A 12,381-nucleotide genomic window follows, 5' to 3' on the forward strand; every position below is an offset into this window, starting at 1 on the left:
CTTTTGAGCCTGGGTCTGACCCTGAGGTTTTCCTATAGAGTCTGACAGCGGAGGCCGTTGCCACTGCCTAGAGGAGGAAGACCCTGGCATCGGGGAACGAGCCTGTTTAAATGAAGGGCGTTTATATTTTCTTTTGACTGGTAAAAAAAAAAAAAAAAGTACTTTTCCCCTGAAGAAATGGTCTTAATATATTTATCCAATTCTTCTCCAGTCGCTCCCCATAAAAGGGGAACCCAGTTAGGAGGTTTTTACATGGTGTTTCAGCTGACCAATTTTCCAACCACAGGATTCTGCGCATATGTACAAGCATAAACCGTAAGGCGGGATGCCTGGTGAATAGTGTCTTTTACCATAGAAGCCGTTACAATCTATGCCTTAGGTAGTTCAGCCAAATGCCAAACTTGTTGTGCAGGAAGCTCTCTAAAGGCCTGTTTAAATTGGCCCTTTAAAGGATTGGCAGAAGCCTATCATGGTGATGGCACCAGCTATGGAAAAAGCAGATTTTAGCAGGGATTCCAACTTCTTATGTGTTGGATCTTTAAGCATCTGTGCATTGTCTACAGGACAAGTTGAGTTATTATTCACATTGGAAATCGCGTTGTTTGCTGGTACTTTTCATTATTTGGAGAATTTCTCCTCCAGAGGATAGAAAATTGAAAACCTCTTAGGAGGGAGAAAATGTTTATCTGGTTTATCCCATTCCGCAAAAATAAGCTGTTCAAGTAATGCATGCAAAGGATGGGAAGGTTTTGAACCACTTCAATACAGGACATTTATACACCCTTCCTTCACGAACCAATTTCTAGCATTCAGCGCTCTCACACATTGAATGGCAATTACTCAGTCATGCAACACTGTACCCAAAATTTTTTATCTTTTTTTCATACCAATAAAGCTTTCTTTTGGTGGTATTTAATCACCACTATTTTTTTTCCTTTTTTGCGACATAAGTGAAAAAAAAAAAAGAGTAAAAGTTTTGAAAAAAAATACTTTAGTTTCTATGATACAATTTTGCAAATAAGTAATTTTTGCTCATAAATTTGGGCCAGAATTACTGCTATACTGCTACATCTCTTTGGTAAAAATAACCCAAATTAGTGGATATTATTTGGTCTCTGTGAAAGTTAGCGTCTACAAGCTATGGTGCAAATCATTGAAAATGTATCACACCTGAAGTACCGATGGCCTATCTAATTGCTTGAGGCCCTGAAATGTCAGAAAAGTACAAATACCCCCCAAATACCCCTTTTTGAAAAGTAGACAGTCAAATGTATTTAGTATGAGGCATTATGAGTTTTTGAAGTTGTAATTTTTTTTCCACAATTCTTGGGAATATTAAGAAATGTTTTCCTTTTCACAAAATTGTCATATTTATCACACACAGCATATGCATAATTCCAATTACACCCCAAAAAAACATTATGCTACTCCTCCAGAGTATGGCAATACCACATGTGTGGGAGTTTTAGAAAGCAGTCATCAAAACGTCTATTCTATGAGGCATAATAAGTCTATTGAAAGGTTCATTTTTTTTCCCCACAAGTCTTCAGAAAACGTGGAAAGAATTTATTAATTTTTTTTACACAAAGCGGTCCATTTATATGATATATCTAACTCAAAGCATGTATATAGCAAAAATGACACCTCAAAATGCATTATCCTATGCCTCCTGAGTATGGCGATACCACATGTGAGACTTTTACACAGCCTGGTCACATACAGAGGCCCAACATGCAGGGAGCGCCGTCAGGCATTCTTGGAGCATAAATTATACCTCTAATTTCCTAACGCCCTATTACCTTGTGCAAAATTACATTTTGGAAAGCAAGCACCCCAACGTATATTCTGAGGCATGAGCTGCAGATAGGTACTCGGGTATTCTGATGGGCTGGTGACAGGTCCTTGGGTACTCAGGTTATGTGACGAAAATAACAAAAATATACTGCGCTGTCTACACAATAGCAGCCAGCACAAAAGTGTAAAGTAAACAGAAATATTATATGGAAAATGTGCAGTGCCAAGCAAATCATGATCAATATCAAAAATAAAATTGACATATGAAAAAATGCATTATAAATAGTGACACGTGTTCCGTGAGAAATTAATGTTCAAGGTGTAAACAAAAAAAAGGGGCCAAAGACAAGTCTCAAATTTATTCTAAAAGGGTGAAGTTCAAAACATAAATGGGTAACAGTCACAGAAATCTTGAGCGAACATCCAAAATGCGACAGAGGTAACAGAAGACCCGCCACCAAAAGCACCAGTCGCTTACCAGAAAGGATAGACTCATACAGGCGTACACCTGATGGGTCAAACGGGCTTTACAGGATGACCAGGGAATTCAGGCTCTCTATGTGGATACGGTCTTCAGGCAAACACTCCAAAACGATGGATAAAGTAGGTAAAACAAATGGGCAAATAAGCCCAACCATACAGAGAAAAGAGAGAACAGGGCACATAGCATAATTCCGCAAAGAATATTTATGGTTGTAAAGATAAGAGTTGCAATTACATTTTCCAGAGTAAAAACAAGCGCTTCAAAATAGACAGTAACCAGGGGGTCAGCCTAACAACCCGATGCGTTCCACCCCAGATTATGCCTATTTAGGCGAAACGCGTCAGTTGTTATGCTGATCATATGACTAGAGCCTGGGAATGAAGTGGTTAAAGAACCTAAGGAAGAAGCCACGTTTTCATGAGACTCTGTTAGAGCCAGCATGAAAGGGGAGCGAACCATTTCTGTAAGAGATTGTATCATCAATTTTTCATATTGAGAAGCTGAAAAAGGTTCATCTACCTTTGTTTCTTCTGCAGAAGAATCATCAGTTTGTTTCTCTTCCTGATCGATTGAGGGTAAATCCTCATTGTGTGCCCACTATTCCCCTTGCAAAGCTGAAGCGGGGAAGGGGGACCTTGAATGCTTCCTATCCATTTGAATGGAGGATGCAATTAAAGCTGCTAATCTTTCTTCCAGACCCCGAAGGGAGGAGGAAAGGGCATCTTTAGTCACATATACAGGTGCTGAGATGTGAGAGGCAGCTGCACAATCAGTTTGCTCCAATGGCTCACCCTGAGCTGCCATAGTTAGTAATTCGGACAAGGATGACAGCATGGAAATACAGCAGGAAATCCCAATGCCTGGGGGTGAAACCTTTTTACTCTTTTGCAGGCATAGCCCTAAGTACACTTAGGCGCTATACCAATTGCATTAAATTGCTGAAAATAGTCATGACTTTTAAAGCTGCTATAAAGTTCAGCCTAGTGCTGGAAAAAGGTGTCCTTCCTGTATCAGGAATGCCACTTTTGCAACTCATACGTGTCCCACACCTCGTGTGTCCCTTTATGCAGACAGCTTGTTTCCTCCTCATCAGCAGAGGAGACAGACACAGCTGTATTTATCTGTTATTAGCCTGCTGTGCGTCCTCGTGAACGTTTCACAGCACCTGCATTAAGCTCCCCCCACCCAAAAAATCCCACCCTTATTTAAAGCTTCCTGTGCCTGAGCACGGCATTTTTTGGGTCCCAGACCAAACAAGAGGGGGGTGGGGTGGCACAGCCTCCTGCAGTGGGGCACAGACCTGTGTAAAAATACAACCTACAGTAAAACTATAGCAGTAAAATATCGGGACCTCCCGCAGCGGGAGGGAATGCAAGGGAAGGGGGTGCAGCACTGCTGTCCCCCTAACCCTCTGGTCCCATCAGGGGAAGTAAAAATTTTTTTTGCAAATTTGTTTTTACCTTGCAAAAGTTCCTTCCACACACTGTGCAGTCAGATGCGGAACTGAGCAAATAGTGAGACAACAGAGGAAGGTATGTTGCATAGACTCCATCTAGTGGACATTTTAAGGCATGACAAATAAATTTCCTTAAATGAAAGAAAATGCATAGATGTTTTTTAAATCCAAGTTTTCTTCCCTTACCTTGTCCTCGCAGCAGGATTTTGCTGAATAAACAGAAAATCCAACTTTCACCCATCACGGCGGGCAACGATTAGCAAACCTTCAAGGACTGGGTCTGTAAAAACAGGGGTCCAACTGCCTTGGGCCACTTACAAGCACCCCATCAGGAAGCTTGAGGTAATTAACAAGGCCTAAGCCCTGGGGTCCAGCCCTACAAAGAGAGGCATTACAGGCAAAACCTCATGCTTCTGATACAAGGCCCCATGTACCATCCATCTTAGGCCTCAGTGGCACTTCTGGATGGATCTGGCTTCTTCTTATGGAGGAATTTAAATCCAGCATGGATCCCTCCTGGAGCTCCTCAGAGCACTTTTTCACTCATGACCAACACCTTAGACACTGGCGAAAAAACTGACATGCTCCTGGGAGGAAGGGTTATATAGGGAGTAAACTTCCTTTGATTGGGTTTACCAGTGTCAACACCTGAAGGTGGCCCATAACCAATTACTTAAGGCTCTGTTTCCCATGATGTACGATAAAGAAAAATGCATTTGAAAAAGAGGGTGAAGTCCCTGGAAACGCATCATGTACACTCCCTCTCGACACCTACCAGGCATTTTGACAGCTGTCATCCTCGTCTGTTGCCGAGAATACCGCTGCTTACATCCACACATTGAGCTGGCTAGTGCCCTATCATCCTTTTTTTTTTTTGCTCAGTGAAGCCTACAGCCTCACACAGACCACAGCTGCTTGGTCTCAGGTGTTCCCTATCCATGCTGTTTCATGCCAATTTCATTGTAAGTGCACTGCTTATTTTAATAGTTATTTTTTTTTTTATATACTGACCTCAGCACCCTGCTGTTCATTTTCCTTTGCCTATGACACCACCCTGAAGCGTCTGACTTCTCCCATCAGAGAGCATGAACTTTGCTGATTGCAGAACGTCAGGTCTGACCCTGTATTGTCAGAGGTAGGGTAGGCTTATACTGCAATTACAGGTCTCCGTTCAAGAGATTTGTCTTCACTTTCCTTCCGGGTGACAATGATTTCACTAGACAGAAGTGAGGGTGATCTCCAACAGCAAGATAAAAATAAACACATTTTTAGTCAAGTTGGGGGGGGGGGACTAGAAATTCTATCAGCTGTTTATTACTCTAAAATGTGCGGGTAGAAGGGACTAGATCCAGAGCTTTTTTCTTAGCGTTAGGATAAGTCCATATTACATAGCCCAAGGCAGGGCTCTGACACGAAAGCACCTCAAGGGTGAATACAGGAAGGTATCTTGGGAATTTCATTATTAGTCTTTTGGTGTGGCATTCTCGTGTTCACTTTACAGCTTTTTTTTTACTGCTGTGTCCCAATGTCAGAGTGAGGGAAAATTACTCCAACGCCTAGATAGCAGTTACAACATGACCAAGGTTCTAATCTTACCCACGCTATTCATGGACAAATTAACCTCTGCTAGCAGTATTAGGTCACTGGATGGCATCACCTCCCTTGACTGCTTTTAACCCTTCACATAGCACAAAGCAGATGGTACTTTAAACCTATAAGCCCCAAGATCTAGCGATCTTTGCCAAGTCCTTCAATGAACGATTGAGAAAATATTTTTTTTTTTTGCAGGACAAACCTTTAATAACACCAGACAGTCATAATATAAAAGCTACTGTGCATTGGCAACAGCACTAACATTGAGTTTAGTCCTGAAAACCTTTTTTTTTTTTTTTTTTTGTAAAAAGAGCAAAATTTATTTGAGAAATAATGTCGTTATTTCTAAAGTAAAAAAAAAAAAAAAAAAAATAATAATAATACATGTTAACTGCTTTGGAATCCATACAATACTCCTGCTTAATTTGCATTAAGAAGTTAAACCCTACAAACCTGTCCTTTTAGTTACTGTTCGGGTCATCAAAAATATTCATCTATTCATACATACACAAATATACATTTTTTATTTTTTTTGCAAACAGGAAGTAGCCATAAATAAAACTTTATTCTTCAATTTCATTTACAAGCTACCAGGAGCCACGTTGTCTAACATGGCACCAGATAATTAAAATGGCTGCTGTCACAAAGAATAAACTCATACTCTAAAAAGAAAAAGGGGGAAAAAAAAAAAAAAAGCCGTTAATAAAATGAGGTTTTTGAAGGTAAAAGCTATGTAATACTGTCACAGAAAAGTGGCAAAGCGGTCTCGCCATTGATATTTTGGTTGCATTGTTTCTGTTTTAAAAGGAAGCCGAGGGCCATGCGTTTCTCAGCTGGGTTTGCAGTCTGGTTAAAAGTCTGTACAGTCATTTTGTCTTTAGCAGTTTGTAACATAAAAAAGTTAAAAACTATAGCAGCAACAAAGCAAACCTTGTCACAGGAAGGCATGAGTTAAAAAAAAAAAAAAAAAAACTAAAAAAACTAAAAGAAAAAAAAAAAGTCTATACAATGTGCGTGAGAAGGTGCATAATTTATCTCCCATCAGCTGGAGTTCGGCTAAGTGACAACATAATTCGGGAAAATCGTTCACACAGCTCGTGCGTGGAAAAGATGGGTAGCTTTGGCGGTTCGTTGAAGCCTTTAATTTCCGTTGAACAATCCAGCAGTTTTGGCAGGAAGTCTGTAAGCTTTTCTTGCAAAGAAGCTGGAAACAGATGAAAATTTTTTGTCAGTTTAGATTTAAAGACCTTTCTAGGAAAAATGAACAGTACGGTTTTGATTTAACCACTTATCCACTGGGCACTTTTACCCCCTTCCTGCCCAGTCCAATTTTCAGCTTTCAGCGCTGTCACAATTTGAATGAGAATTGTGCGATCATACAACACTGTGCCCAAACTAAATTTTTATAATTTTTTCTGTGGTTTTTATTTTCTTTATTTTGGTGGTATTTAATCACCACTGGGGTTTTTTTTTTTTTATAATTTTACTAAACCAAAAAAAAAAAAGACTGTAAATTTTGGGAAAACAAAAAAATAATAATAATTTTTCATAGTTTGTTACAAAATTTTGCAAGCAGGTAATTTTTCTCCTTTACTCATACTCAAGTGTGCTGATGAGGCAGCACTGATAGGTGACACTTATGAGGCACTGATTAGCAGCACTGGTGGGCACTGTTGGGACCGATGTCCCTTTAACATGAGTCGGTTAATCAGCTTGCTTGCTTCTCTTCACGCTGTCAACATGAGGAAAGAAAAGCCGATAACCGGTTTGTGTTTAGATCCTGTGATCAGCTGTCATTGGCTGACATCTGATCACCTGGTAAAGGGCCACTGTGATTGGCTCTTCACCCCACTAGCCGAGTCTGAGGGCTTGGTTATCAAAGAGCACATTGCCCGTGCACCACAGGGGGGCGTGCAGGCAGCTCGGTCATGGGAGGACATCCACACCCATGCTGTAGCTGTCTTTCGGCTATAGTGCGGGTGGGAAGGGGTTAAAGTGCAAAGTCATACAGCAATGGGGTTGACGACCTGTAGCACTGACCTGATTTTCTCAATTCTAACATGGCACAGGGACAGAACTAGCAAAGTGTAGAGAGAATGAGCAGTCTTTTTAATTTAATTTTATTTTTTTACATGCAGGTATTTTATAAAAACATACCAGATATAAACATTCTTATCAACGACTATTGGGCTCCTTTTACATTAGCATGTCTCCAAACTCGCACAACTTCCAGTCTGAATTTTGAAGCGCCACTTTGATCTGACTTTACATTCTCTGGACCAAAGTCACATTAAAATTGGGACCAAAGTAGTGCAGGAACCTTATCTGAAGCCGCATGGGCTTTTGCGGTACCATCAGTAGGAACCGCTCTTGTAGAAATACATTGAATTTCACACGTCCTGCAATCCCAAGTTGCACAAGTGTGAAAGGAGCCTAAACATTTTAGAATCTTTACTTCTGTATATAGTCATTTAGAAACCCCAAGAACAAAAATAAATTCTATTGCACTTTACCAGTCTTTAGAAAGGTGGGCCTATTCTTTTTTTTTTTTTTTTTTTAAGGTTAAGTACACTTCTTGCAAGTACAGAAAAAGAAGCCGTCAATCCTGCCAGAAGTACATTTCAGTTTAGTGCTTTGCAACAATGTTATGGGCTTTCCAAGCTAACTTCTGTGATCTACGGAACTCCTTCCCCTATGGTATGGAGATTAAGAGAGGGGGCTCCGCAGCCCTGTCTTGGGGAGGCAGTGTAGCTCCTCCAAAAAAAAGACATAGTATAGTTCACTTTGTCATTCAGACAGGAAGCGTGCAAAAAAAATAAAAACTAATGCAGCCAACATATCTAGGAGTGGTAAGCTGCAATTAGAGGTCGACCGATATATCGGCCGGCCGATATTTGCCGTTTTTTAAATAATCGGCATTGGCCGATTGTGCTGATAAAAAGCCGATTTAGAACTACAGCAGGACTTTGAAATGACTTCTGTAATAGAAGTCAGTGTAAGTTGCCATAGAAACGTCTTTCCTCCTCTCTGGGCAGGCTGCCAAGAAAAGAACAAAATGATACAATGTTTACACTTGAATGAATGAAATCATCTCAGTGTGTAGAAGTTCTCAGTTTAACCATTTAAAGACTAAATCTTTTCTGACACTTGTTGCTTACAAGTAAAAATCCTGTATTTTCTGCCAGAAAATCACTTAGACCCCCCCAAAAATTATATATATTTTTTTAGCAGAGATCCTAGGGAATAAAATAGCGGTTGTTGCAATATTTTATGTCACACGGCATTTGCACAGAGGTCTTTCAAATGCATTTTTTGGGGAAAAAAATACACTATTTAAAAAATAAAAATAAAATAAAAAAACAGTAAAGTTAGCCCATTTTTTTTTTTCGTCCAAAAGTTTTGACTACCTGTTTTTATTTAATATATAGGTTTTTTTTTTTTTTTAATCTAAATCATACATACAAGTAAACTGATTGGAGGTTTGTTTTGTTTAATAAATGTTTAAATGTAAGAAATTTTCTGTATCACTTATGAAGACTGCTTTCACACTGGAGCGGGCAGGCGTTGATGGTAAAACGCAAGTTTTAGCGGCTCTTTACCATAATTTTAGCGGTGCTATTTGGCTGCTAGTGGGGCACATATAACCCAGCTAGCGGCCAAGGAAGAGGTTAAATGCGCCCATGAAGCACTGTTGCCAAATCGCATTGCATGCGCTTCGGCAGTGGTGCCCATTCATATCAATGGGCAGGAGTGGTGGAGGAGCGGTATACACCACTCCAAACGTGCTGCTTGCAGGACTTTTTTTTTTTTTTAAGATCCTGCCAGCGCATCGCCTCAGTGTGAAAGCACTCTGTCTTTCACACAGACTGCAGGGGAGCCATTTTACAGGCACTTTACAGGCGCTATTTTTAGCCCAAAAGCGCCTGAAAAACGCCCCAGTGGGAAAGGTGTGTTAGATCAAGGGGGATTAAAAAAAAAAATAATAATAAAAAATAAAAAAAAAATAAAAATAAAATAAAATCGGCCTAACATATCGGCCCAAAAAAAATCGGCATCATATATCGGCTATCGGCCGCCATGATTTCTAAATATCGGCATCGGCCAGAGAAAAACCCATATCGGTCGACCTCTAGCTGCAATATATTGGTTTTATTCTTGGGTTTATATACGCTTTAACAGTAATTAAGCAGAACCACAATTCAAAAAAAGTTGGGACACTGTATAAAATCCACATAAAAACAGAATGCACTGATTCACAATAGAACATAGAACAGATCAAATGTATCATTTTAAGAAAAAAAAAAAAGAATTTTTAAAAATTGATGGCAGTAACAAGTCTCAAAAAAGCTGGGACTGGGCAGTTTTTATCATGGTGTAGCATCCTGTCATTGTATTTCTTTTTTTTTTTTTTTACAACACTCTAAATATCTGGGAATTGAGGAGACCAGTTAATGTTTTGGGAGGGGAATTTTGTCTGATTGTTGCCCAATATAAGATATAAGAGTCTAATGGTTAGTTTATTATTGTCTTACTGAAATAGGCAAAGCCTTCCCTGAAAAAGTTGTCATCTGGATGGGAGCATATCTTGCTCTAAACCTCTAAATACATCTTTCAGCATTGATGGTGCCTTGTCAGATGTGCAACTTGCCAATTACATATGCACTAATATATATTCCCTTATGCACATACATTCATAGATGAAGACTTCTGAACTGAGGGCCAATAAACTGGAAGGTTCCTCTCTTTAGTCTGAAAGACGTGGTGCCCATGGTTGCCAAAAAGAATGTCAAATTTTGATTTGTCAGACCACAGTTTTCCACTTTGCAATAGACCATTTAAATTAGCTTTGGCCCAGAAAAAAAGGCTGCATTTCTGGATCATGTTCAGATATGGCTTTTTTTTGATAGAGCTTTACATTGCATTATGAGTGGCATGACAAACTGTGTTCACAGGCAGTGATTTCTGGAAGTATTCGGTGATCTCCATCACAGAATCATTCCTGGCTTTAACCACTTCCAAACTGCCCACAGTATATATACTGCGGCAGGGTAAATGACGTACAGGTACGTGATTTTGTGCACTCGATCTGGGGTGGGGGCGCGCGATGACGGAAGCGTCGCCAAACAAAGCAGGAGCCAATTGGTGGGTCCGGCAACCGCGATGGCTTCCAGGACCCGCCGATTGTTCGCAGGAAAGGAAGAAGGCCGGTCTGCCTATGTAAACAAGGTAGACCGCTGTTCTCTCCAGGAGCAAAAGAAAGATCTTGTGTTTCAGCTAAGCTGAAACACGGATCCCTTTTCCTCCAGTGCATCCACTCTCCCCACAGTTAGAAAGCAGCCCCTAGGAGCAAACTTAACCCCTCGATCGACCCTGGTGTTAACTTTAACCCCTTCCCTGCCAGTGTCATTTATACAGTAACCGTGCATTTTATGTATTGGTGTCACTGGTCCCCAAAAAGTGTCACTTAGTGTTAAATTTGCCTGCCGCAATGTCACAGTCCTGCGAAAAATCGCTACTTTGTTTATTAATATATATATAAATAAATAAATAAAACGTTTGGGGGTTCTAAATCAGATTTTTACACGTATTAGAGAATTGTCAGAATTTGCCTGGACTGGAAGTTGTTAAAGTCTTTCCAATTTTACGTTGGGAAACATGAAATTGTTTGCAAATTTTAGATGCAGCTTTTCACAGATTGGTGAACCTCTGCCCATCCTTATTTCCGAGACAGACGCTAAGACTTTTTATACCAGTCTCCATTTAACCTAATTAGTTGCAATATGTTTTTAGCTCTTCTATGCGGGCCATCGGTTTCAAAGGCGCAGGAAAAGCGAATAAACTAGGAGGGCGCTCAACAACATCCTCTGTGTTACGGTTACTGATGTGTGACTGTCAGTGACAGACAGAACCTGTACTTCATTCATTCACAGATTCCTATAAATGAACAACAGGGCAGAGCCATACACAGCCACATTGATTTTTAAATATGACAGCAGCTGTGGGGGAGAGAAACCACTGTCCTAGTGTGTGTGTGTGTGTGTGTGTGTGTGTGTGTGTGTGTGTGTGTGTGTGTGTGTGTGTGTGTGTGTGTGTGTGTGTGTGTGTGTGTGTGTGTGTGTGTGTGTGTGTGTGTGTGTGTGTGTGTGTGTAGGGGGGGGGGGATGCTGCATAGTAAAAGGATACAATACGGGTAACATGGCAAACTTATCCTTATGCATGCTAATCACAGGCTTGGGTGGCAGGATACACCAGTAACTCTTTAGATCACAAACTATTTAGTTTTGGGTACTTACGCTCCATTTCTTGTCCCAAGTATGAACACCAGCGATTCCTCATGTCTTCTACAGCAATTATATCCTTTTCCTCCATCTCATCAATCAGCAGCATGGGCAAGCACGGTACTAGAAGTTCATTCATCAAAGTCAGGCCGTTACACACTTCCTCTACTTCTCCAGACTCAAACATGACTGCCGCTTTCTCATTTAGTTTCTTCAAGATAAAAACAAGAGACAAAATGAGGGGCCCCATTTGTAATGGAACTTGCAATAGTATAGATAGCTTTCTTCAAACCATCATCATCAATATTTGTATAGCCATCTTTAAGTTTTATAAAAGCTGAACTCCAAAAGAAAATTGTATTTTAAGAGTTAGATTGAGCCAGCTCGGTTACCTCCTCTAATGATTGTTATGTAACATCCAGAGTTGCTGGGGAGGCTCAAATTATCAGTTGTAATCTGTTCCCTGAGCGGTGATAATCTGGCTAGTGCTGCAATACCTTCCTGTCTTTTACAATGAGTATAGCAGGTCGCTCGCTCCATGCCTCCTCTATTCAGCAAAAAGTTTTATTCTTTTCAATAAACTGTGAATGGACAAGGTGTAGCGAAAGGGAGGATAAATGTCATGATCTACCCTTATTCAATCAAAACATCTTATGCGCATTTTAGCTGTGTTTTAAATGGAGGGGGTACCCAACGAGCATCCAGCTATACTCGCCTTAAGAGGTGGCAAGGCGCTGCAGCTCTGCCCAGAAGATCACAGCTCAGAGAGTAGTTGG

The 12,381-nt window shown here is 40.4% G+C and overlaps 1 protein-coding gene across 3 annotated transcripts in view; it reads right to left on the reverse strand.

The window, feature by feature from the left end:
• Positions 1–5,832: 5,832 nt before the first annotated feature.
• USP25 (ubiquitin specific peptidase 25) overlaps positions 5,833–12,381 on the reverse strand; it is a 156,530-nt gene continuing 149,981 nt past the window's right edge. For all 3 annotated transcript variants that reach the window (XM_077480060.1, XM_077480062.1, XM_077480061.1), the window contains 2 exons: positions 11,621–11,816; positions 5,833–6,531 (listed from right to left, as the gene is read on the reverse strand). In XM_077480060.1, the coding sequence (XP_077336186.1) occupies positions 6,359–6,531; positions 11,621–11,816 (369 nt within the window). In that variant the 3' untranslated portion in view covers positions 5,833–6,358. The remainder of the gene's footprint in view (positions 6,532–11,620; positions 11,817–12,381) is intronic.

This window comes from Lithobates pipiens, unplaced genomic scaffold (assembly GCF_037356315.1).
Source record: "Lithobates pipiens isolate NorthernLeopardFrog02 unplaced genomic scaffold, aLitPip1_a1.2 Scaffold_16, whole genome shotgun sequence".
Lineage (NCBI taxonomy): Eukaryota > Metazoa > Chordata > Amphibia > Anura > Ranidae > Lithobates > Lithobates pipiens.